Source organism: Heterocephalus glaber, unplaced genomic scaffold (genome assembly GCF_053883595.1).
Source record: "Heterocephalus glaber isolate CG9 unplaced genomic scaffold, H.glaber_assembly_v1.0 deba00001592, whole genome shotgun sequence".
NCBI classification, from domain to species: domain Eukaryota; kingdom Metazoa; phylum Chordata; class Mammalia; order Rodentia; family Bathyergidae; genus Heterocephalus; species Heterocephalus glaber.
In genome coordinates, this window is record NW_028258367.1 from 1,333,893 (window position 1) to 1,359,228 (window position 25,336).

The 25,336-nt window shown below is 37.2% G+C and overlaps 1 protein-coding gene across 1 annotated transcript in view; it reads right to left on the minus strand.

The window, feature by feature from the left end:
- Arid1b (AT-rich interaction domain 1B) overlaps positions 1-25,336 on the minus strand; it is a 431,446-nt gene that overhangs the window by 356,732 nt on the left and 49,378 nt on the right. The window contains 1 exon segment of the mRNA XM_087193427.1: positions 24,477-24,671. Coding sequence (XP_087049553.1) covers positions 24,477-24,671 — 195 coding nt within the window.

The following is a 25,336-nucleotide window of genomic DNA, read 5'->3' on the forward strand; positions in this document are numbered from 1 at the left end:
TGCACTCTCTCCTGTTTCATTATTGACTCCAATTAGTCTGATGTTAATCCTCTTTGCACTGACTAGCAGCTGCTGGATTGATTTCTTGTGGTCCGTTACTATTTTAAAGAAATTTTTCTTTTCCTGGTCTCTAATTGCAATCTTATCTTATCTTCTGTATCTTAAATTCTGTCCTCACATTGGCTCATTGTGCTGCGTAGACTTTCAATGGAGTTTTTAATCTCCTGGAAATCTGTTTGCATCTGTTTTATGGATTCCATTTGTTTCCTATGTTGGGATTCCATCATGTTCCTCAGCGCCTCTATTTTTTTAATCTGTCCTCTCTAGATTTATGAATCATGTCTTGCACTATGGGCACCATCTTTGCTGTTATCTGAGAAATTATTTCTCATTTCCTTTTTTCCATATATTCTTTTGTTGCCAGTTCAAGGAGTCCAGGGGATTGAGTATCAGATTGTTCCATCTCATTTCCATTTGGGGTTCCTTTAGGTGATCTGCAAGTCTGGTTTTGAGACTTGTTTACATGTCTTCTCATTTCAACAGGGGGCAGGGGTTGCTGCTGGTGCACGCAGGGCTCACCTCCTTGTCGCTGGGGGCAGCTCTGCTCCTCCGTGCTGGGGACAGTGGTACAGCGGCTCTGGAGGCTCTTCCTTGGGGCTGGGGACGGCTCAAAAAGGAGTGTTTTAATGGCTTTCTCATCCTACAAAATTAGGAATTGCCATAAATTCACAAAAAGCTTAGGTTTTAGAAACAGATCCTCAAAGGGAAAAATACTTAAGTAATTTCTTGTGAAAGGGTTCAGTCATAAATAAAAACACTGAAGTCCAAAATCACCCAAAATGCTATAATAAGAACACACAAACTCTTACTAACAAGTTCACCTGGGTTTAACCAGCACTATTCCTAAACTTTTGAGATCTCCCATTCTCCATCCAACCTTTTCTATGTTGAATGAATGAGGTGATGACTCAAAACAGAAGCATAGCAGTTGTACAGGCTCCTGCACGAGCCACACAGCCCTCTGGACATCAACTTCAATGCACGTAAATATTTCTTGCCTATGGTGAGCACTTCTGTGTTGAGTAACTCTGCTAAATCTGTCAAGGGTTATCTGTTCAAAGAGTCAAGCAAGAATACTTCAAGCTCAAGCTAATACCAATTTATAGAAAAACAGTCACAGGAATTATACCAGAAAGACAGTCACGAGGTTTCGGCAAGCACAGCAGCAAAAAAGTCCTTTCATGCATTTTTCAATCCAAAAGAAAGTGTACAACAATCCCTCAATAATCAATGTCAAGGCTAATGACACGGTCTCCCTTCCCTGAAGTCCACCCATCTGTGACAATTGGCTTACCAATTACATTCTTTAAAGGGTCTTTTCAAAAAAAGACAACCCCCCAAAAAAACTCACACAAATATTTGTCTTTTTCTTATTCCCCTTCTATCAAGTGATTTAATGTGACTGTATGCTCTTCAGAACAAAAATACATGCAAAGAAACAGTTTACACAGAAGTATTTAAACTTGAGTGTCCTAGACCACATAAATGTAGACACTTCACTCAATGAATTAAGTGATATTCTGGTATTTAACACTGCAAGTCTTAGGACTGGGTCACACACATCTTGACTGACTATAGGATATGACTTAAAAATTATTTGTAATAAAAATTCAGTAACATTATTCTTTACGTTGCCAAATCCCTGACCAATGTTTAATAACAAAGAAAAGTTTGGAGTTTATTTACTTTATAGATTTTTTAAAATTTTAACACCATGGTTTTAGTATGAAAAGGGCATAAAAAAAGGAGACAAACATAGTTTTCCAGGTACTATTAGGGGAAGATGGAGAATAATTATGGCAACAAATGAATACCTTCAAAACAATCTTAAGTAGCAATTTAGAATAAAAAGTAGCACAGAGAATCCCAAGGAAATTCTGGACATAATTCAGGAAAAATGTCACTGGACACAGAAGACCAAAAATGAATTATAAATGTACCCAAATTGTTGACATTTAATAAATATGTTTCTCCAGGATCCTGGTACTCAATTAATTAGCTAAAGTACAAGCACTTTAGGCAGCGAAGTTTCTCTATAGCAGATGGTAAAACAGGCTTCCAAAAAAGAAAATTTTGGAAATTTTATTTAAAGTTGTCTTTCCTCGGTTATTTTAACAAATATCTTACCAAAAGATATCAGTGAAAGGTTGGCATCAGATGACTCCTGTATTTTATTTATGATGACAGAGATAAGACTTAGCAAGGAGCATGGCCTCCCTACAATCCAGCCGGAGAAGCCCCTGTGCACTTCCCTGCACTAAGCTAGATTCCCAGGCCAGACAAGACTATTAAAAGCTTGGCCTTGAGCCAGCTGGCAAGACCACACACCTAGTATTTTTAAGTTAAGGGGGCCTAAGGATAAGGCCACCACCAGGGAACCAACAGTGCACTGAGAAGTTTAACAACCTCCAACAAAGATGGTGGTCTCTATGTAAGATTTGTTTCTAAGCTATTCTGCTCACTAACCAATCCAGTAGTGTTCTAACAGTAATGAAGGCATAAAAGATAACTTGTGAAAACTGATAAAAGTGAGTAATGGTTCATGATGAAAGATCATGCTCAGTTTCAAAGACCATATGATAGCTATGTAAACAGTAATGTCAACACTAAACAATGGTCAAATAAATTGGACTCTTGTTTCTTATTCCTGACACATAAGGCTGCAAACTTGACTTTTGTTATAATTACTCTTAACAGTTTGCTGTTGTTTTTAGTTTCACACTGGTCTTGGCAATAGGCCACACATATAGATATCACGAAGCTATTCCCTTAGCTAAACCTCAAACATGACAACATTACAACTGAATACTAAAGAGCTCGAAGATTATGCTACTATGGTTAACTTAATTTTCTGGGCTAATAAGTATTAATCAGAAGGTTCTTTTCATTTCATTTTTTATTGCTAAAAGTTACATTTAAACATAGACATGAGTAAAATTTTCTGTCTTAAATGATCAGCCCTTCATCTTTCTCTGAGGACTGAAAACTGGGAAAGTCTGTCATGATTCTTAATAACATTTTGAAAACACAATGGTCACATAACAAGACAAGATGGAGATCAAGAAGCCAGAGACTTCAATCACAGCAGCCACTCCCTCATTTACTGTTTCATTGGCTGGATTTTTCAGGGGATTCAGGGAGAGGTGGGAAGGGCTCTGCAGCTGTCAGCATTTGGAAAACCACCAGCATCAATGAGCACAGAGATCTGTGAAGAGCCAGATTACAGCCCAAAGTTTCTTTTTTGACTAAATACAACCTTAAAATATTTTACTTAATTTAGTTTTTTCTCCTAAAAGCAAAAGACAATCACAAAAATTATGTCTACCTCTAAATGTGCATTAAAGACATAACAGAATGTATCCGTACTCAGTATAGCCTTAACATTTAAAATATTAGGAGTGTCCTTAACTATAATAAAGTTATCTACTCTCCCCCACATTAACCTAGAAACTCTCCCTCCACAACATCCTGGTCTGCGAGATTCTCCTTTCAGTTCTCCCTCATGGTTACTTGAGCCCAGACTCCCCACTCCCTCCTCTGGATGGGATGAAGCCTATGGCCCCCCACTTCCTACCCACCTTGTTGGTCCCACACAGCTGGGAGGTCATTCTCCACTGCACAGCACTTCCTTAGTTCCATGATGCTTTTTCACTAAACAAATGCCATGGCCTCACACAGCTTCTTAGGGTAGGTCCCTGCTAACCAGAGACTTCAGCTGTGGCCTTCATCCCTCTATTCATAGACTTAGTCTACAAATTCTCTCAGCAAATGAAAACTCCAGTATTACCAGGTAGCACACAGTAAAACCTCACATGTAGATGACAAGCTGGCAAGAAAACTGCTTTATTAAAAATGTCTTTGTAGACATTCCCAGTAGAGCCAGGGATTTAGCTCAGTGGTTCCGCTGCCTGTCTCACAAGCACAAGGTCCCGAGTTCAATCCCCGGTACCCCCCCCCCCCAAAAAAAGAGATTCCCAGTAATCAGACGAATTAAATGCACATGCTTATCTCTACTCTCTCATAGAATCCCATTAAATTGATAGTTTATAAAAAAGTAAATGCTTTAAAGTATAAATCTACAAGAACAACGAAAACATGAGGTGAGGCAATAGCAGATAAGAGGTCAAAAAATTTTGGAAGTGAGGCCGGGGGATTTAGCTCAGTGATTCTGCCACCTGCTCTGCAAGTGCAAGGACCCGAGTTCGATCCCTAGTACCAAAAGAAAAAAATTTTTTTGGAAGTGAAAAGCAGATAGACAAGTGATAAAGTTTTAATTTATTCTACAAGAGAGGATGAAAAGCAAGCTAATTAAAGCACAGAACCCAAAGACTCAAGAATCAGATGGTGACAGGGGGCTGGATAAAAAAAAGTACAAGGAGTAATTCTGAGCTTCCCTTCCCAATCTTCAACCCAATCCGTGAGAAATTAGAAGAGGATTACCATCTGGAAAGACTGAAGGAAAAGAGATACAAAATGGGTAACAGGTATCTCCCATTCAGCATCAAGATCTCCAGATAAACCCATTTCCTCTCTGAAAGCAAATGAGTTGTTGGTGAAGAAGGGAGATACAGAAAACAATAGTGAGGGTCCTCAAATGAAAAGTCCCAGTTCCCAAAACTGCAGCAGAACAGTCACAGCTAAAGACAATGACAGAAGAAACCTTTTTTTAAAAAAAAAATCCTAAAAACCATCTTCAGTGAGATAAACTACTGTATTTATGAAATAAGAATAAGATGGTATAAAAAAGGACATTTGGGTGAACAAAAACAGGTTTGTGGAAAGTGAAACTATGAAAACAGAAATTTTAAAACTCACTAGAACAGTTGAGAAATGAACCAGTCATTTTTGCCATGAAATAAAACAGAAAAGATAAACAAATGAAAAGTAGATAAAAGATTTTAAATTAAAAGATCAATACAGTATTTATGATATTCAACTAATATGATTTCCAGAGCAAGAACAAAGAAAATAAAGATGAGGAAATTATCAAAGAAATTACTCACTGGAGAGGGGAGAGGGTATGTGGGGGTAGAAAGGGCATCTTTCTAACACACAGAGAAACTTAACGCTTCCCTGCACCCTCCCCCACCCTTCCTGTACTGGGGATTGAACCCAGGGCCTTGTTTCACTAAGCTATACCCCTAGCCTATCTTTCATTTTTTGAGATAAGATTTCACTAAATTGACTGTGCTCAAACTTGTAATTCTCCTGCTTTAGCCCCTCTAAAGTGCTGGGATTGCAGGCATATACCACCACCATATCCAGCTTCCCACCAAAATATGGAAATAAGCACAGAAGACACAACCTTCAGAAGGCCAAAGTATTTCCAAGAATTACAGGATGTCTTTCCATACACATGCAACAGGCTGTGAGTGTAATAAAGGACAGAACCGAGGGAATGGGGGGGGGGGCGGTTTCCAGGAGCATTCCAACTGACAAGGAAATCTCCACTACTGTAGAAAGTCATAGGAAACTGGAAATAAGCAACCTGCCAAGTGTGCTTACTTCCAAATCAATGTCTGTTATAGTCAGACTAACTGGAAAAAACAAAGTGCACCCTAAGGAAATACATTCACAGTTCATGACTCAACAACAGTTATTTTATATAGTCTCCCCCCACCCCAGTACCAGGAATTGAACTCAAGACCTTGTGCTTGCCAGGCAGTCACCATGCCACTGAGCTAAAACCCTGGCCCTATTTTATATACAGAACGTAAATGCTAAACACTCATTTAAGCCAAAAATTGTGACAGAAAAAGATGATAGAGGAATGGGAGAGGACAAGTAAGATTTTACTCAAAATTCATCCTCTTTATGTATTTCCATATCATTCACCTAAATACACATGCCACACTAAAAGTTTAGAGTACTGATAACATTATCTGAATATTAGTTTAGACTTTTGGTGGCTTCTCTATCTCTAAAAGCAAAATTCATTAGCATTGTACAGTGCCATTCCAAATATGAAAAAAATTTCCTTTTGAGACAAAGTCTCCCTATGTAATTCAGACTGGCCTTGAACTCACTATGGATTCTAGGCTGGCCTAGAACTCTCAGTGATCCTCCCACTTCAGTCTCCCAAGTGCTGAGTTTAAAAGTGTGCGCCACCACACCTGGCTATGTATGAATTATTTTTATAAGTAAATTTAACTGCCATAGAAGTGCTATAATTAAATGATACAGGCTCAGTTTAGTATGGTCTTTGAGATGAAAATGAAGTTAACAGACATCACAGCCCATTTTTTAAAAGTACGGATTAAAACAATGTTGGGGGACACACTACATTTTTGTTCCTTCCTAATACATGGAGGTATTGTCTACTCTGGAAGCCTTAAATGCTGGCTATTCATTTTCTCTTCTTTATAAAAGAAAAAAAAATCAAACAAGATCCATCCAGTCTGTAAGTTGCATTTCTGTTGCTTTCTGAACTCATCAATCAAAATATCAGAGCAGGGTAAAGAAAAAATTTTGGGGTTTTCCCAAAATGGCAGAGCAATGAGTGCTAGCAACTCAGCTTCTCCAGGGCAGCATCTACAGTCTGGAAAATAATAGCTTGGAGAAGAATCAAAGTGAGTGGAGGTTAACCAAGAACCAGGAGGGAACTGACAAGAGGAGAAGAAAATAGGATTAAGTGATACAGAAGAAAAAGATCACATCGCTAAGGAGAAACTGCGCAGTGCCACTGACAATGGCTGGCTAGCTGCCAGACGGGAGACAAAGCGAAACTAACAACTGTTTTTGCTCACAGAGAACAGCATGGCATTGACCAAAAAATCATCAGCAGTTGGAACCACCAAGGAAAACGAGGGACACTGCTGCCAGAGTGGCCTTCCACCGTCAACAGTTGGTGAATGCAGCATCCACAGCCACAATCACAGATCGAGAGCTGGAGGGGACATCACTATAGGGGAAGGCCGAGTGTTTGAACCTAGGTCCCAGAGAAGCCTAGCAGCCCCAAACCACAATTCACACTCCCAAGTTTCCAGAACGGAAGAGGGGAAAAACCACCACAAGAGACAGTCAGCAGGTGGAGAGCAGACTGGGAGGAGTCCCACTGAGAGGCAGGAGCTGGTGATCACGGGCCTGGGGTCAGAGGCCAGGTTCAGCCTGAGTTACACAGGAATAGAAGCTCACATTGGCGCCGTGTTCTCACTGTAAGCAGATCTCTACACCAGCACCGTTTTGGAATACCACATTGCAGAAGACTTACCCACTCACCCCCACCCCCCCCAAAAAAATCACCTTTCTTCTCTTTATTCTCTTCTCTTCCCTTCTCTGGCATTACTCATTCCCCAACACCCTGGGCTTTAGATAACTGATTTTGTGAAATTACTGTTGAATACTGCACTACAGGAGATACAGTCATCACATTTGTTGCATATTAACTGTGGATCCAGGTTTGGGTTGTCATGAAGAATTATACTACTATAACTGTGGATTTCCTCTCTAGACTAAAGGTAGACCCCAAAGCAGGATCTCATCATATGTTATATCTCAACTAGCCCGAACAGATACCACAGTTAACAGATTAGCCTGTTTCTATTGTGGCTGATTTGATTGCATAGGAATAATCCTGATTCAGTGGTCAATTTCATGCTAGTGAATCTGTCTGCTGAATCCACTATTACACCCAGGAAGAGGGACAGCAAGAGTTTCTAACCCAAGAACTCAGACTGGCTCTGACTCCAAAAGAATGCCTGCAACCTGGTGGAAAAAATTCCTGAGTCTGAACTAGTTTCAGTATTGCAGTAGAAGGATCAGACAAGTTACTGACAAAGTTACTGGCAAAGAAGCTACTTGGGAATCACGTATGCAATGTCTCATTGGAATATTTAGTCTGTGCTCCCATTGGACATCTTTTAGGTTTAAGTTTTTATATGTTTCTTCATTTATTTAGTAATATGGGATTATGTTATGTGCTTTTATGGTTTCCTATGTTTATTAGGTCGTTATTTGGGGTATTTGTTCTTTAATTGGCTCTGATTTAATAGGTGTCTAGGTTCCCTCCATCTCAGCTCCCTACCTAGTTTCTTCACCTCAAACTCCTGAGACAATACTATTAACATATTTCTTTATTCTTTTCCAAACACACAAAGTCCTCCTCCCAAGTTTTTAAATTCCCCATACTTAGCCCTCTCACAGTCACTTCTATCTTCTCTAGTATTAATCCTTGATCCTCCCCATTCTAACCCATTAGCTCTTTCAAATCTTATTTAGCTTATTATCCTCCATTCCAGCAATTTCTGACAACCACACAGCTTTCTTCAACCACAAAATAAACCCCCTTTCTCTCGTCTCACACTTGCCCAGACAAAATATCCTCTGAAAACTCTCAATACTAACCCCTCAACTCAACTAAAAGTACTCCAATAAAACCAGACCCCACATCAACCTTTTCTTCCCGTCTACCACTACTCCCCTCTTCAAATTTCCCCACTTAAGTGTCTAAAACTCCTCATCCAACCACCTTCCATTCTCGCCACCCCGCCTCACTTACCTCACTGCAGAACAACCACAAATAATGAACTATCATGTCATGCATAAAAAATGGACAAAAGGGGGAAGTGTAACTGCAAAGACTATCATATAAAAGTGTAGCAAGATTGAATCTGCGGAGGCTGTTATAACCAGATGTAATTCTTTCAGCAAAACACAGGGACAAAGTCAAAAGCACTTAAAGTAAATAACAAAAGAAGTAAATACAAGCATTGGACATACAAAGCTGAAAAATTCTTCATGGGGAGGCAACATCCTACTAAAAATCTCCATATAGAGTGGTACCTCAATTCATGAACTTAATTCTTTCCACAATTCTGGTCACAAACCAAATTAGACAAGAACCGAAAGAAATTCAATGGTTAGGTTCAATGTTAACTTTATAGGGAAATTTGATTCAGTTCTCATCCAATTCAGTTCGCGACTAGAACTGTGGAAAAAATTAAGCTCTCTTTGCGAAAGTGGGGTGTTAAAATCCCCTACTATGATTTTGTTAGTGTTTGACCTTTCAATTTCAGCAGTTTTTGTTTTATGAAGATAGGTCCTCCAGTATTTGGTGCATATGTGTTGTTTATCAATGCTGTCTTGTTGGATTGTTCCTTTAACTATTATGTAGTGACCGTCTTTATCTCTTCCAATCAGTTTTACCTTGAAGTTTACCATGTCTGATATTAGAATTGCTACCCTTGTTTGTTTTGGGGGTTCTGGCACAGGAAATGTTGTTTTCCATCCTTCAATTTTTAGTCTATGAATATCTTTTTGGATTAGATGACTTTCTTGAATACAACAGACTGTTGGATTCTGTTTTTTTATCCAGTCTGTCTTTTTTTTTTTTCCAGTACTGGGGATGGAACTCGGGTCCGTATGCATATGAGGCAGGCGGCAGAACCACTGAGCTAAATCCTGGGCCCCCAGTCTGTGTCTTTTAATTGAAGAGTTGAGGCCTCAACTCCCCACTTTCACAAAAAAATAGATGAACTAAACAAAAAAAAACAATAAATTACCACATCCTTGAACATATGGATTTAATGGATATATACAGAGTATTCCACTCCTATACAACAGGGTATACATTCTTTTTAGCAGCACATGGTACTTTTTCCAAAATAGATCACATACTAGTCCACAGAGCCTGCTCAAATAAATATAACAGAATAGAAATTGCCCCATGCATACTACCAGACTATTGTGCAATGAAAATAGAAATTAATGATAAAAGAAATTTTGGAAAACACAAAAGCTCCTGGAAAATGAACAATATGCTCCTAAACAACCAATGGGTCACAAAAGAAATCAAAGAAGCAATTTTAAAAACTTCTGGAAATTAATGGACAATGGTGGTACAACTCACTGATACCTCTAGGACACTATTAAAGGCAGTTCTAAGAGGAAAATTCATCACCTTCAATGCTCACATCAGGAAAACAGAGCAAGCTCAAATAGACAACCTTATGAGAAATCTTAAGGTACTTAAGAAACAACAAACCACCCCTAAATCAAAATTAAGGGGGGAAATTATAAAGATGAGAGTGGAAATCGATAAAATTGAGACTAAAAGAACAGTAAAAAAAAAAAATGAACAAATTGAAGAGCTGGTTCTTTGACAGTATAAATAAAAGAGGTAAGCTCCACGCGAGACTTACCAATAGAAAGAGAGAAGACTCACATCAATGCAACTGAAATGAAAAAGGTGAAATCACAACAGACACTGAGGAAATCCAAAAGAAAATAACTACTTCAAAAAATTATATTCCAACAAATTAGCACATTTTGAAGAAATGGGCACATTTTCAGATACATACAAACTACCAAAAGTAACCCAAGAAGACATAAGAATGCTTAACAATAGCAAGCAATGAAATTGACACAGTAATAAAAAAAATTACCAACTGAAAAAAGCCCAAGACCCAATGGATTCACTGCTGAATCCTACCAAACCTTTAAGGATGTTATATCACCAATACTCCTCAAGCTCTTGAAAGAGTGAAAGGGATAGAATGCTTCCAAATTCATTTATGGAAGCCAGTATCTCCCTGATCCCAAAACTGGACAAAGACCCAAGTAAAAAAGAAAACTACAGGCTAATCTCCTTAATTAACACAGATGCAAAAATTCTCAACAAGATATTAGCAAATAGAATGCAGGACATAATCAAAAAGATCACACATCACGATGATGTAGGTTTCATCTCAGACACAAAGATGGGTCAACATTTATAAGTCAACAAATGTAATACATCACACACACAGAAGCAAGGTCAAAAGCCGTATGATCCTATCAACAGATGCAGAAAAGGCTTTGAACAAAATATAACACCCATTCATGATAAAAACTCTGAAGAAAGGTACAGAAGGACCATACCTAAATATGATAAAAGCTATATTTGACAAACCAATAGCCAACATCATACTAAATGGGGAAAAGCTAAAAGCATCCCCCCTAAAATCAGGAATAAGACAAGGATGTCCACTATCATCTCTTCTATTCAACATAATACTTGAAACATTAGAGCAATCAAGCAAGGGGATGAAATAAAAAGGACACATATAGGAAAGGAAGAACTCAAATTATCATTATTTGCAAATGACATGATACTCTACATAGAAGACCCAAAGAACTCCATCAAAAAAACATTAGTGAAAAAAAAGAAAGAAAGAAAGAAACCGTTAGTGGGCTGGAGATGTAGCTTAGTGGCACCACGCCTACCTGGCAAGTACAAGGTCCTGAGTTCAATCCCCAGCCCCCCCCCCAAAAAAAAACCCCTTAGAATTAATAATGAATTTCAGCAATGCAGCAAGATACAAGACGAACACACAAAAATTATTAGCATTTGTGTACACCAACAATGAATTGGATGAGAAGGGAATTGTGACATAGAAATGTCTAATGACAACTAAACTAAACCATTAATGACCTTAATAAGTCTCTCAATTCAATGAACTAAAAACAAAAGTATATCAAATTTACCTGAATGCAAAAGATCAACTTTCACTCATACAGGCCAACGGCTCTACTAGCTCCCCCTTTCTTACCTCACCCATGTAAGTGTTGCTCCATATTACTACTGCACAAGGAAAATCATCTATACCTAGTCTCACTACTCAACTTACATCTCTATTCAACTTCTCTCTTTGCAGTGTCCCCTCCAAGGTCCTCAGAAACAAAGGCCTGGTTATAGCATCTTGATGTTCCCCAGTGACTGGTACATGAAAACACACAGCAAACGTTCAAGATATATGTGCTATGTAAAACTGAAAGTACACTCAACTTATAGTATGAACTGTTTTTCTCTAAAGTTAATCATTTTATTCAAATAATTGTATTTTAACAAAAAAAAATTTATGTGTTTAGCACCATAAATGTAAAACCAGTACTATCTGCCATAAATAGAAGATAATCACAAAAACTAAATACCATGAAGACAATACAGTACAACTACACTTTAACTGGATAATGATGCTTGCCCAAAGCCAAGTGAGACCTGTTTTGGGGAAGGAGAACAGCGGGTAAGAGAGGCTGGGAAGTGCTAGGATGGTGCTAAAGCACTCTAAGGCCAATGACCCTTTGGTCTTAAATGGGAGAGAGAAGAACTTTCTTACTGGATGATCAATGTTAGGTAATGCTGTGTCTGCAACACCCAAAATGGCTCTAACACCAGTGGAATGTCACACACACTGAGAAATTCTGAGCTGGACAGTCTTCAAGGTTACACTCTCTACAAAGAAAAGCAAAATTCACTACTTTCCTTGGGCAAACTACCTAACCTCTATTTGCCCACTGGCAAACTAAGTGGTGTTACTCATCTTATAGATTTGGTAAGAATTAAATAACATATGGAGTTTAGCCAGATGCCCTGGTACTTAGTAAAGTCTCAGGAAATAAAAAAACCAATGCTAAAATCCCATGCTTTCAATGTAAAATGGCACAGTCACTGTGGAAATAAACTTAAAATTACCAATGATCCAGCAATTCCATTTGTAGGTATGTAACCAAAAGAATTGAAAACAAGTATTCAAACAATATGTGTGCACAAATGTTCATAACAGCACTATTCATGACACTTAAAAGATGGAAAAAACCCAAATGTCCATTATTAGATTAATGGATAAATATGATGTGGTATAGCCATATGATAAAGTAGTATATAGCCATGAAAAAGATGCTGGCACATTCTACAACAGGGATAAATCTTGAAAATATTATGCTAAGTAAAAAAAAGCCAGGCACAAAAGGTCACATGTTGTATGATTGTATTATCTAGGAAACATCCAGAATAAATAAATCTAGAGTTAGAAAGCAAGTAGCAGTTACCAGGAACTGAGAGAAAGGAGGCTACAGAGAGTGACTGCTTAATTGGTACAGAGATCCAATGAAAATATCTGAGAACTAGACAGAGGTGACTAGTACACCACAGTATGTATGTATACTTTTAAATAGTTAATACTATGTGAATTTTACCACAAAAAATTGTCCACTAATAATGGACACAGTAGATAACAGTTTTCAACATGATAAAAGACGTAAGACTTTCCATGAAATTAGCATTCAATGTCAAGATAAAGCTACTCTATAATCAGTCTATTTAAAAATTCAAATGAATTGTCCTCTCAGTGCTGAGAAGCACTGTAGTTCTACTAGAATCATAATCAGTGCTAGAATGGATGCAGAGTTCAAGCGCTATGGATCTGAAATCCTTGCTCTACCACGTAGCAAGCATTAGAATTTAAGCAGTTTGATTAACCTCACTTCCCTATTTCCTCACCTGTTAAGTTAGAGTTAGTAACAACAATTATCTCCAAAGGCATCATGAGGACCATGTAGGTTAATCCAAATGAAAGAGGACCACATACAGGGTAAGCACTTGACAAAAATAAGCTATCATTCATAAAATTCATTTATTCATAAAACAGAGAAAAACAAAATCATGTAAGGGTTAAATGAGAGCATCTGTGTGGAAGTATCTGGTATAAGACCTGGCAAAGAGATTGTTATTATTGTTATGTAGGTGACAGTTTCTCTTATTTTAAAAAAATTGGGCTCAGAAAGAAGACAATAATGAACATGATCATGATGATGGTGGTTACTGTAAGAACAACATTTACACTGAGGCACTAAATTCCTGTACTTCCTTAAAAGGAAAAATTACTCATTTTCTTAGATCCTCCTCTAGAACAAAGGTCACAGATAGTTTTTAGGGAAGCAACCTAAATCTGTCTCCTTTACTCCTTAGTGTAACCAACTTCATTCTAGGTGGGGTCATGACCCCCACTTTTTGGAACAGGCTATGGTGTAGTATAAGCTTACTGGCAACAGTCCAAATCTATAACACACTCTTTCTAAAAGCTAAGTTTTACAGAAGAGCTCTGGCCCCATAAAACATGTGAAAATAATGTCTGGTAAGAATAGTGGGCTCAACCTATCAGCTTTGGATGATTAAAATGTCATATAAAAGATTTTTCTCCATAAAGACACCTTTCCCCAATTCCAATGTAAGCATGATATGACTAGTCCCACACAGAAGACTTGATACCTAAACTCCCAGCCCCATTTTTCCACTAACATGGAGTTCTGTCTTCACTATGAAGGAATCCTGTTCTGTAGGGCAGCAAATCCCTACCAAAAAGAAATGAATTATTGTCTGTATTGCATAAAAACTATCTGGGGGCTTTCCTTTACATGCTTTGTCAATGACCAGTGTTAGTGTAAAGATCTAATTCACCCATTCTCCAGGCTCTCTGCTTACCTGCTTCATGTACTTACTATACTTGGTACAAGAGAGAATCCCAAAAACATGATTTGCTATGAAGTAAAGTAACTACATTTCCAATCTACTGAACAGAATTAATATCACAAGAAAGAAGCCACTGAAGTTACACCTACAGTAACAAGCAAGACAGGAAACCAGCCTGCTAGCACACTACAATTTCCTTGAGAATCTCAAGGCAAAGTTAAAAAGACAACCTCTAGCCTCATGGCCATCTATAACCTTGTATTAGCGCACCAGAAGCAGGGATTTCACTGGGGTCTATGAGAGCCTTTGTTAGCGGTCCACCTTGCAGCTGATCATGGGTGTTGACACACCACTAAAACACTTGGGACATTTTTGCACTGGGCTGGATAGATGTCATTGGCCAAAGTCTAGAATTCTGCAAAGTCTTTCATTCATTTGTTAAAAGTACTGTGTAGTACCATATCAGTTCTAGATGATAAATCTACAACAGGAGTAAAACAAAGTCCCTGCCATCCCAGAGCTTGTGTTCTAAGAGGAAAATTAAGACAACAAAGGTACAACCGCAGCCCAGGTGGTGACACAAGGAGGGGAAAAAATAAAACAGGTAGTAAGCAGAAAGAGCATACAGTTTCACTGAAGTCAAAGGACATATCTTAAAAAAGAAAGACAGAATGCCCTGCCAAGTTCTGGCCAAGGGGTTTCCCAGAAGGAAAGACAGTCCCGGGAAGGCTAAAGCACACATTGTGTAAAGGTGGTAGAGCCCTAAGGCCTCAAAGTAAAATGGAGAATATCAGGAGAACAGCTAATGCCTGCCATACAACCTCTGAAAGAACCATCTTGCTATATACTAAAAACAGACTCTGGTGTGGCAAGGGTATTCCAGCAAGGAGTCCACTGAGACAATCCACATGGGAGACAGTGCATATGGGCTAAGGCAGTAGACCCAGGGAGGTGGTAAAAAATGCTCAGTACTGAATGTATTTTGAAGGGTCAATGGACTCATCTAACAGAGTAAAAGCTTGAGAAAAAGCAGATGACAAGGGTTTTGGCCCTTGAAAACAAAGTATGGGGCTGCCATGTACTGAGGTAAGAAACCCACAAAAGGAGATAAAGGGAGGGAAATTTTGGAACTTTGAAAATAATTGTGTGTTCTCTATAAAAACTTAATAACAAAAAAACTCTGCCTCCACAATTTAGAACTCAATAATCAAATTCACAGCCTCTCTCCCAAACTGGATATATTCAAGTGACAAATTCTTTGTCTGACTGATCATAGAAGATTTTGATTCAGAAGTAAATGATGCATGTTTCTTATTTCCAAATTTCAGTCTTTCGGCAATATTACTAATTTCCTGGCGGAGGTGAATCTTCCTCAAGTCCCCTCCCTCCTCCTCTGTTCTGTACTTTATTACTCTCCTGGCCTGATACATATAGTAGAAAACATACTTTAATTCTTGGAATTACTCTAAGTGTGCTGTGATGCATCTGATGTCCTGAAGGCCAATGATGTCGCCAGTGTAACACTCTGCCTTCTTTTACTCTCAGAAAAAATAATGGGGGAGAACTCAGCAAGACTCCAGAAAAAAAATAGTCTGCTCTCCCTGGCACCCAAGATGATGTGGAAGAGAATTCTAGACTTTCCTCTGAGTCTACACCATCAAAATTTAGCTAGTTTCATAGGAATAAGACCATGTCATTTCCATGACCAATGGCAAAGGATGTTCACGTAGAAAGAATTGGTAAGCCTTATTTCTCCATGAAATCCAGGACACTGAGAACCTCCAAGGAGGAAAACATTTAAAATGTCTGGAAAATGGCTACTTAGATATCTGAAAATCATGCTGGGAATTCCAAGGCAATATGCTAATTAAAGGAAAGAAAGGTCCATCTTTTGGCTGCCTACTCTATGAAAGTATCTGGGTTCACAGAGCCCATGGGCCAATAATTATTTATTCTGCCCTTTTTCCTTTTCCCCAGGTCTCCCTGAACCAATGAAAATGATGGTAGTGATGATTATAATGGAATATCTAATTCTGACTTTTAGCCTTCTAAGTTCTACTGCTGGCAAGTTTGCTTCCTCTATCGCTGGTGCCTGGTGCAGGCAAATGTTCCCTGCCTGTCCTTTCTGTAGTGCTTTCTGGAGATGGGAGTTGCTTTACCAGCAAGTATTCATCCCTGTCTCATCCCTAAATTTGTCCAGGGAAAGTTCATTTTGCCAAGTCTCAAGATCATTAAGTAAAAATAAATTACTACTAATTAACTAAAATGACCATTTTTTTACATTTAATATTTGTATATTTTTGTACTAACCTAGCCTTGCTTTCTTTCTGTATGTTTGAAGTTTTACAGAATTTGACCTGGATCTTGGCCTTTGACTAATCCACAAAAGCCAATTTCACTGGGTGGTCTGTTTAAGTAGTTATTGTTCTTGTTTTCGGTCAATACTGTACCAATAAAGAGACATGACTTCAGCTACTTCTTTGGATTACAGTTTGTTTCCTACATTAAACATACTTCTCTGTAGTAACCGGGAAGCTGGGTAACTGCCATTGTTGCAAATGAGTATCTGATGACTAAAATTTTGGGATGAGGCTATTTAAGTACGCAAGGGATATAGGTATCATACATATACACTTCCCATACTCAGGTCTCAGCACCAGAATTTCACACCTTTCTAATACTGGCTCCAGTGGGTAGTTCTTCCTGGAGAAGCTTGCATTAGGCCAGACTCCCTGGCTTAAGGGAGGGACTCACAGGGCATTTCTAACAGAAATAGGGCTGCCCTCTTCTCTCTTTCTGGATCTTTTCCTTTAGAATTCTTTTCTCCCCTCAGGTTCCCATCCATCATCTTTTTCTGCTGTAGCATTTTTTAAAATTAATTTCATTTACGAGAGATTTAAAGTTATTTTTCAAAACTAGAAGGGCAAAATACCCTTAATAAATTTGTTGCATATAAAAATAATCAAAATGTTATAAAGAATATTTTGCTGTAAAGAATTTAACTACTGGTTTGCTATAAATATAAAGAAACAAGTTTTTTGCACCCTTAGAAAAAAACTTGTTATAAAAGAAAAAACAAGCAAAGCCATCTAGTCCCTCACGGTGGCTAAAGAGAAATGAAAGTAATGGCATATAACATAAATCTGAAACTTATTTCAAAAGTCCAACTTAATTTTATACAATTTATCCCACTGATGCACTATATGGACTTATTTTTGGAACTACTTTCACAGTGGTAATGTATGTAAGTAACAGATAAGTAGGTCTCTCCTTGCTTCTTTTTGTGGCTCCAATTAGTGTGTCAACCTTGAAATTTTCCATATGTCAATAAGGATTCCCAAGGTGCTACATATAGCACAACAGGTATTCAAAAGAAGTTACCTGAGAATAACTTTACAAGTAGTAAAATTAAAAACTAGAAAAAAATTTATTGCACCAATTCCCCTGATCCTGGGCCAATTTCACCCCTCTAGAACACAGTGAATCTCTGATCCATGTGGATCTCTAACAAGCTTTCAAAGGGCATGAGCAGCTCATTATGACTCATATGGTCTAACTCCAACTCAAGGCTGCCGAGAGCAGTCATGTGGGTATGGGCCGGGACCTCTGAAAATGAGACACCCATAGTCAGATGGCATTGATCTGGACATTCCTAGGGGATGTCTAACGTGGCCTAGGAAATTCTAACATTTAGCAAAGTTTGATACTCATCTGACATATACCACTTAACTGCTTTCTTTTTCAATTTATTTCATGGAACTTTTGTTGTGGTTCAATGTTTTTCAGATAAAACTTAAGTAATGTGGATGGTTGATTTTACAGATGGTAAGTGTTGCCTTTATTTGAATTATTAAAATTTAACATAAATATCATACTTAACATTTCTTTGGTAGAAGCAAGTAAGTGAAATTTATTTCCAATATACTCAAATAATTCCAATACAACTTGAAGCATACAATTAAGATTTAGATCTCAAAAATAAAACTCTAATAGAAAAGCTTATCAAAAATTTTAAGTTCAAAGTCTGCATGTGGAAAAATATATAATAGAAATCATATGTATGATGAAATACTACAAACTATCAGCAGAGAACTGGCACTCTACATTGTATATAATCTTCAAGATATCTAGAATATAAATGTTCCAGTAAAAAGCAAATGTATCAATATAAACTTCCTACTATAGTAGCTTCCTAAACTAAAAGTGAAATCATCTTACGTTTTCTCATTAAATTTTCAACTATAATCTGATCTTGTCTTCCTTTCTTAGGAAAAAGGCTAAAGAGTTAAAAATCTATATTTAACTCAAAAATGCAATCTCTTCTAACACAGGTCTACCAATGATATACTGGATGTTTCAAATATGGTTATTTCCGGGGCTGGGGATTTAGCTCAGTTGTTTTGCTGCCTGCTGCGCAAGTGCAAGGGCCAGAGTTCGATCCCTGGTACCAAAAAAAAAAAACCAAATATGGTTATTTCCAACTATAATAAAAAAGGTAAATAAAACCATGTAAGTATTCTAGAAATTGAAACTTTAAGGAGAAAATAAAAATTACCATATCTATAAATCTTTTCAAAAATATTTTTGTGATACAAAACTCCCATCTATAGGAAACTTTGGCATCAAAGCTAGTAGCATCTGTTATCTACTTGGAAGCAGAAATGTAAGGTGTAACTGCATTTTGTTGGTAAACCTTAAATATCTTCATGTTCAGTGCTGATGAACAACTGAGGAAACCAAGACAAAACATGCCCAACAAAAGGCTACTGTTTATACCAACGTGCAATCAGCTGAAAGGACTTCAAACATTTCAGGTGCATAAGCAAAGCTGCTTGGCTCTGAATCACTCCCAGTATAAAACATGAATGTCTGAAAATGCTGTAGATATCATAACTAATGAAATCCCATAGCATTTCATTATTTGATAGCCAGAATAATCACCTTCATTTTATTTAGTTGTGTATTTACAGATATATATATACACACACATAACATTTAATATGAACACAAATATCTCATTGAGAGAATACCATCATACAAACATTCTATTTTAATATATGTGCAAGCACATGTGTACATAAAGACACAGGTCAATGTCTCTGAGTAAATACAGACACTATTCAAAAGTTAAGTCTGAACATAAAACAGATCCTGGACATTCACTCCTCTCCACTGTGTCAAGTCTTCCTTTCTGACCCTATCACACTTCTCAAAAACATAAGGTCTAAGTTGTTTTTTAGACAAAACCAAAATTAAGCCTTGACCCCTGAAATCACATTTAGGATTCATATACCAAGTCCAACAAACATTTCATGTCAAAAATACTCCGGAATTTTTATGTCTTTAAGCAGCCCTCCTCTCTCTACTTATTCTTTCTTTTTAGAGATATTGTTAACATTGTATCAAAATATGATTTCAGTCACACTCAAAAGGAAAATATTTCCCAGAATTGACCAATAATATAAAGTAACAAAGGTGTGAATCCTAGAAATTGCTTGGCAGCCTTAATAACCCCAGAGAAAATATTTATTTTAGTCAGATGATTGTAATGTTTATCTCTTTTTTAGAAACAACTACTGCCAAAATAAACATTTGCACTGGAAGAAATGTGTCGGGTTGTAAAGAAGCTACCAAATAAAATGCTTATGTTCTGAAATAAGTATTTAACTCAAAAAATACGCAGCAAAATAGATATAACCAAAGAGCACAGATGATAAATTAGACACAAATTAGAATACTGCTTCTGAAAGATCTCTTCAAAAAGGAACCTGTTTTTAATCCACTTTTTAGTTTTAAGTGCTAAGTTCAGATAGATCACTATAACAAAAATAACATTTCTATTTAATTTTGCCACTTTCAAGAATGAGCATATTCCACTGTTTGTTGTAAAGGTTTTCACAATATAGATTTTTAAAAAACTAAATCATGCGCAAGGACCCAAGTTCGATCCCTGGTACCAAAAAAAAAAAAAAAACTAAATCATGGGCCAGGGATTTAGCTCAGTGGTTCCGCTGCCTGCCTCACAAGTGCAAGGTCCCAAATTCGATCCCTGGTACAAAAACAAAAAAACTAAATCATTTCTTCTCATTATAAAAGCACTCATGAAATTATATTGCTCATTTTATTTTCTTTCCCTTTCCTCAATTGTATAATTTCAACAGGCATCACACTATCAAATATCTGCAACAAAGTAAGGATAGTTAAAATATCAACCTGAAAACTCAGGGAAAAAATCTCACATTGCATAATTAAAATCTGCTTCACTTAAATAAAAAACTCAACTTCTGTAGTCGTTTTATCCTGAGTGTTTTCTGTTTGTTTTTAGGATTTCTGTTTGTCTTTATTTTGCTTTGCATTACTAGGAATTAAACTTAGGCGGTACTCTACCTCTAAGCTTTACCCCAACCCATTTTTTTTATTTACTTATTTTTCATTTTCAGATGAGGTCTCACCAAGTTGCCCAGGCAGGCCTTGAACTTGCAATCCTACTGTCTCAGCCTCCCAAATAGCTGGAACTACAGGCATACACCACCATACTCAGCCATAAAAATCTTTTTTTTTTTTTTTTTTGTACTGGGGATTGAACTCCGGTCCTTGCACTCAAGAGGCAGGCGGCAGAACCACTGAACTAAATCCCCAGGCCATAAAAATCCTTTTTTAAAGCAAGCTAGCAAAAGTTCATATATGAATAAATATTCACGGAGGACAAGAAAAATGGAATAAACTTCTGCTCACCCACAACCCTGATCCAGTAAATAAATACTTTGGTGTCTTTAAAAAGAAAAAATCCAGGGCTGGGGATTTAGCTCAGTGGTTCCGGCGCCTGCCTTGCAAGCACAAGGTCATGAGTTTGATCCCTAGTACAAAAAAAGAAAAGAAAAAGAAAAAAATCCAAAAAACAGATTCTAGTAACCTTAAAAATTATATATCTATGTAGTTCTGCATTAAATGAAATCAACCAGTATATTTTTGTTAACCATCCCCAGCTTTGAATTCCAGGAGCCTGGAGGCAGAACATTCTCCACAGAGGCATAGAAAATTCATTTCCCATCTCAGCTCAATAAAAACCCAAGTAGACCAGTTTTTAGGAAAACATGCAAAACTAATCTCTTTAGGCATGTATTTGCCTGATGACATGGGAGAATCAGCAAGTGAAAGATCACAAATCTAGTTCCGGTTAATAAAGACAAAAATGATATACTACTGTCATGTCATGCTTTGATGATCCAGTGATGAGTACATTTTAAAAATAAAATTATCACCATACAAATCAAGAATCAGGAGTTTAATACTGTACTAAAATCAAACACCCAGTGGCTAAGTTCCTCCTGACTGTCAAAGACCAAAAACAATTTTAAAAGTAAGATATTATCCATGTTAAATTTCATACAAGCACTGCAGTTCTTTTTAACAGAACAGTCATTTAAAATTCCTATCACAGGAATGGAATGCCAGCCAAGAATCAAACTGTGACCTCTGAGCCAAAGACAACTTACCATTCGGCTTGTAAGTGGGCAACTCAATTTACAAACTTGAATTCCTACATTTTAATCCTTTGCAGAAATATATGAGCAATATTAAATGAACTGGATTCAGCTCATTAGAGGTTCACAAACCAAACACAGGAAGCTCTGGAAGGCATCCAAAGCAAAGTCATGTCTAGGTGGTGATGTCCACTCAATAAATACTCAACATCATAATTATTTTTCAACTCTTCCCCTGAAGAACATTAGCAGTCACAACTATAACAATGCTAAGCCAATTAAATTAATCCTGGAAGAAAATGGATAGGACTAGCAGCCAATCACAGTGCCAGGAACTAGTTTGTGGACACACTTATAATTCCCAAAACCTGTAAACAAAGCAACTCATTGAAAATTCCTCACCAAAGATTCAAGCTAACAAAACAACGCTGTAACAACTTTTACTCAAATCCTTCACTAATTCTTTTCCATTTCAAATCGATTAAGAATTGTTCACATGGACCTATGTTATAAAATCTCTGAATTTCCTTTAAAATGTTACACACATTCAAAAATGTATTCACAGCTACTTTTAGCTTTTTAAATTTCAAAACAAGATACTGTATTTCAAAGCTGTATTATAACTAAAAGAAAGGGTGAAAAAGCAATACAGAGTATTCAGACCCTTGATTACAATTAACTCAATATGAAAACCTGACATTTTCGCAGCCAGGATATACAGTTTCATACCAGATACAAACTGTTTTCCTCTCATTATCAGAAAGAACTGTGCACTTAGAACTGGCTAGCAATAAAATGGCTAGCTATTCGTTTTCACTATCAATAAAATGTCTAACCTGAAATCTTAATTAAAAACTTGCTGAAATACTTGATAAGCAATATTCACAAATTTCTTCCCTCAACTAAGAGTTGTTACATTATACAAGTATAGAATAGTCACCAAGATTAAATAAAACCAAAAACTAACAAAAATGAGTGACCCTATACATACTATATTTTTGTATGTCCTTTAATTTTAGCCTTATTTATTGGAGAGGAGATAATAAAATTTCCCAGGTTCAGAAATTATTCTTCACATACTCTCTCCATTTGTTTCACTGCCACTTTAGTTCTACAATCTGAGTCAATGTCTCAAACTTTTAGCAAGACTAACGTATTCAGAAAAGAGATAAAAGTGCTTGCTTCGGCAGCACATATACTAAAATTAGAAAAGAGATATAGGAGCACCTAGTTCTTGCCCTAAAAAGTACCATTTGAAAACAACTTTCCAACCTCATTCATATCAGGAAGATATGATAAGACAGAAGGTACTGAAACAAAAGGCAGCATGGCAAGCATGCACTTCTTCCACTAGCCCTACTACTGCATACTACCTCTCTGCCTCTTCTCCTTTTGTGGCCAGAGTAGCATATGGAACTATCTGCTCCAAATCAAATCAACTATAGAAGACAAGGAGGACTTTACCTGCCTAGGATTTCTTCCCCTCCATAAAGACATAGTTCTAAAACTCTAAAAGGGTTCCCTGGGGGTTGGGGGACTGGTGAAAGGTAATCAGAAACAGAGACAAAAAGGACTTAATTTTTATCATTTACAAATTATTTTCTCAAAATTGGCAGCCTCAACTAAAGACTTTTACTCAAAGAACCAAAATACTGCTCAAAGAAAGGAGTAATGTGGGGAAATTAAAAGTACAATTAAGTATGTGACTGTTGGCATTCTAAATAGCTAATTTTTAATAATTGGGCAGTGAAATCTCCTGACAATAGCAAAGGCTATCCACCTTTTTTACCCTATAAAAGATTTTTGAGCAAACACAGAGAATTTCCTGAGACAAAGTGCTGTTAACCTCCAGAATAGGTTACTGGGCAGCATTACGACATGCTCTAGTCCGAAGGTAGCAAAGCACACACCAGCCTGATGTACTCCCTGGAGGTGTCAGGCACAGTATGGCAATTTATAAATAAGCCTTTCTGGTATTTCTAGAAACTAAATACCCTAACAAGTCTAAATCTAATTCAGTCTTTTCCAAATTTCATGTTTCCTTGGGTCAACATAACAAGGACACATTCTCAAGTATCCAAGACTGTAGGTTTATACTGCTAGAAGGTGCATGGTCATTTCCAGTTCCTCCTTTGATTCTGGAGAAAAGGAGAAAAAGATCAGATCTTTTGTTCAAGAACAGGAAATGTCTTGTATTTAAGTAAAAACACAAAACTCATCAAAATCTAGATCAAATCCCCATAAAAAAATACATAAATCTTTTTCAACAGATATAGAAGAAAGTCTAAGAAATGAAAGCAAAATAATTAAAATAATTAATTTTTTCAAGCTAATGCTATCTTCCCAGAAGACTTCTGAATGACTTGAAAATTCACCTAACGATAGCCTATTCACAACTCAGAATCTGGCAGTGACCTCAGAAATGTGAGAATGCCAACTTCACTTCAGAGCTTACATCTATACAACTGTCTGCAAAATTATGACATGACCCATCTTTAAAATAAAAGTAGCACTTACTGGCTTTCTACCAATAAGCATTTTGTCCACTTCGTTGTAAGATGTTCAACTTTCTATCTTTAAAGAAATAACAAAAACTAAAAGAAAGCAGTAACCAGTGAAGTGTCCCTAATTCTCTTAACACCAATCTTATAGACAGAGAAAGCTACCAGCAAAAAAGGAGGGAGGACAGAAAAACTAGTACCCACCTGCTGCTGCGGGTACTGCATGCCTCCCAGGGCCCCTGGAGCCCGGCCCTGTATGCTGAGGGGGTACCGCTGTGCACCTGGGGGGCCATAGGAGCCTCCTGGGTAAGGACTGCTCTGTTGTGGCTGAGAATGGGGGTTACTGCCCATCCCATACAATTGAGGTCTCTTCATCACCATTGGGTCCATTGGACTGCCCTGTGAAGAAATATACAAAGAGGTAGGTTTATCAATTTATTATTCATTACAGACAATGTTTTGTTATGTTAACACATTAAAATCACAACTACCGGGCCTGGGATTTAGCTCAGTGGTTCCGCCGCCTGCCTCCCAAGCGCAAGGACCCAAGTTCGATCCCCGATACCCCCCACCAAAAAAAAACCAAAACACAACTATTAATTTTGAAAATATTAAACCAATGATCTGCCAAAAATCCAGAAGAATATTAGAAAAAAACCTAAATGGATAAAATTTTTTTTTAACTTTTAGGAAAGTTTTAACAATTAAGAAGGATCTGAAGTAAACAATACAAAGGAAGATTTTTGCATCCTAAGCATCGGAAATTCTATTATGCATATAGGAAATGAACATGATAGTTACTAATCTCACTCCACTCTTTCCAACTTACTAGGAATAAGGGCAAAGGATACTAGGTGATTAGTAATACTGACTTCAACATGTCCTTAGAACAATTTCTCTTTAGACCTGAGTCTGCAAGTCCTGATCAAGCATGACCATATCTGAGTGTTCCTTAAAAAGTGAAAGGGCAGATTTTAGATAATACAAATTTCTAGGGTAAAATTTTTCAAAGAGCACTGGTATTCAGGAATAAGCTCCAGACTACCAGTCAGTCACAAGCCATC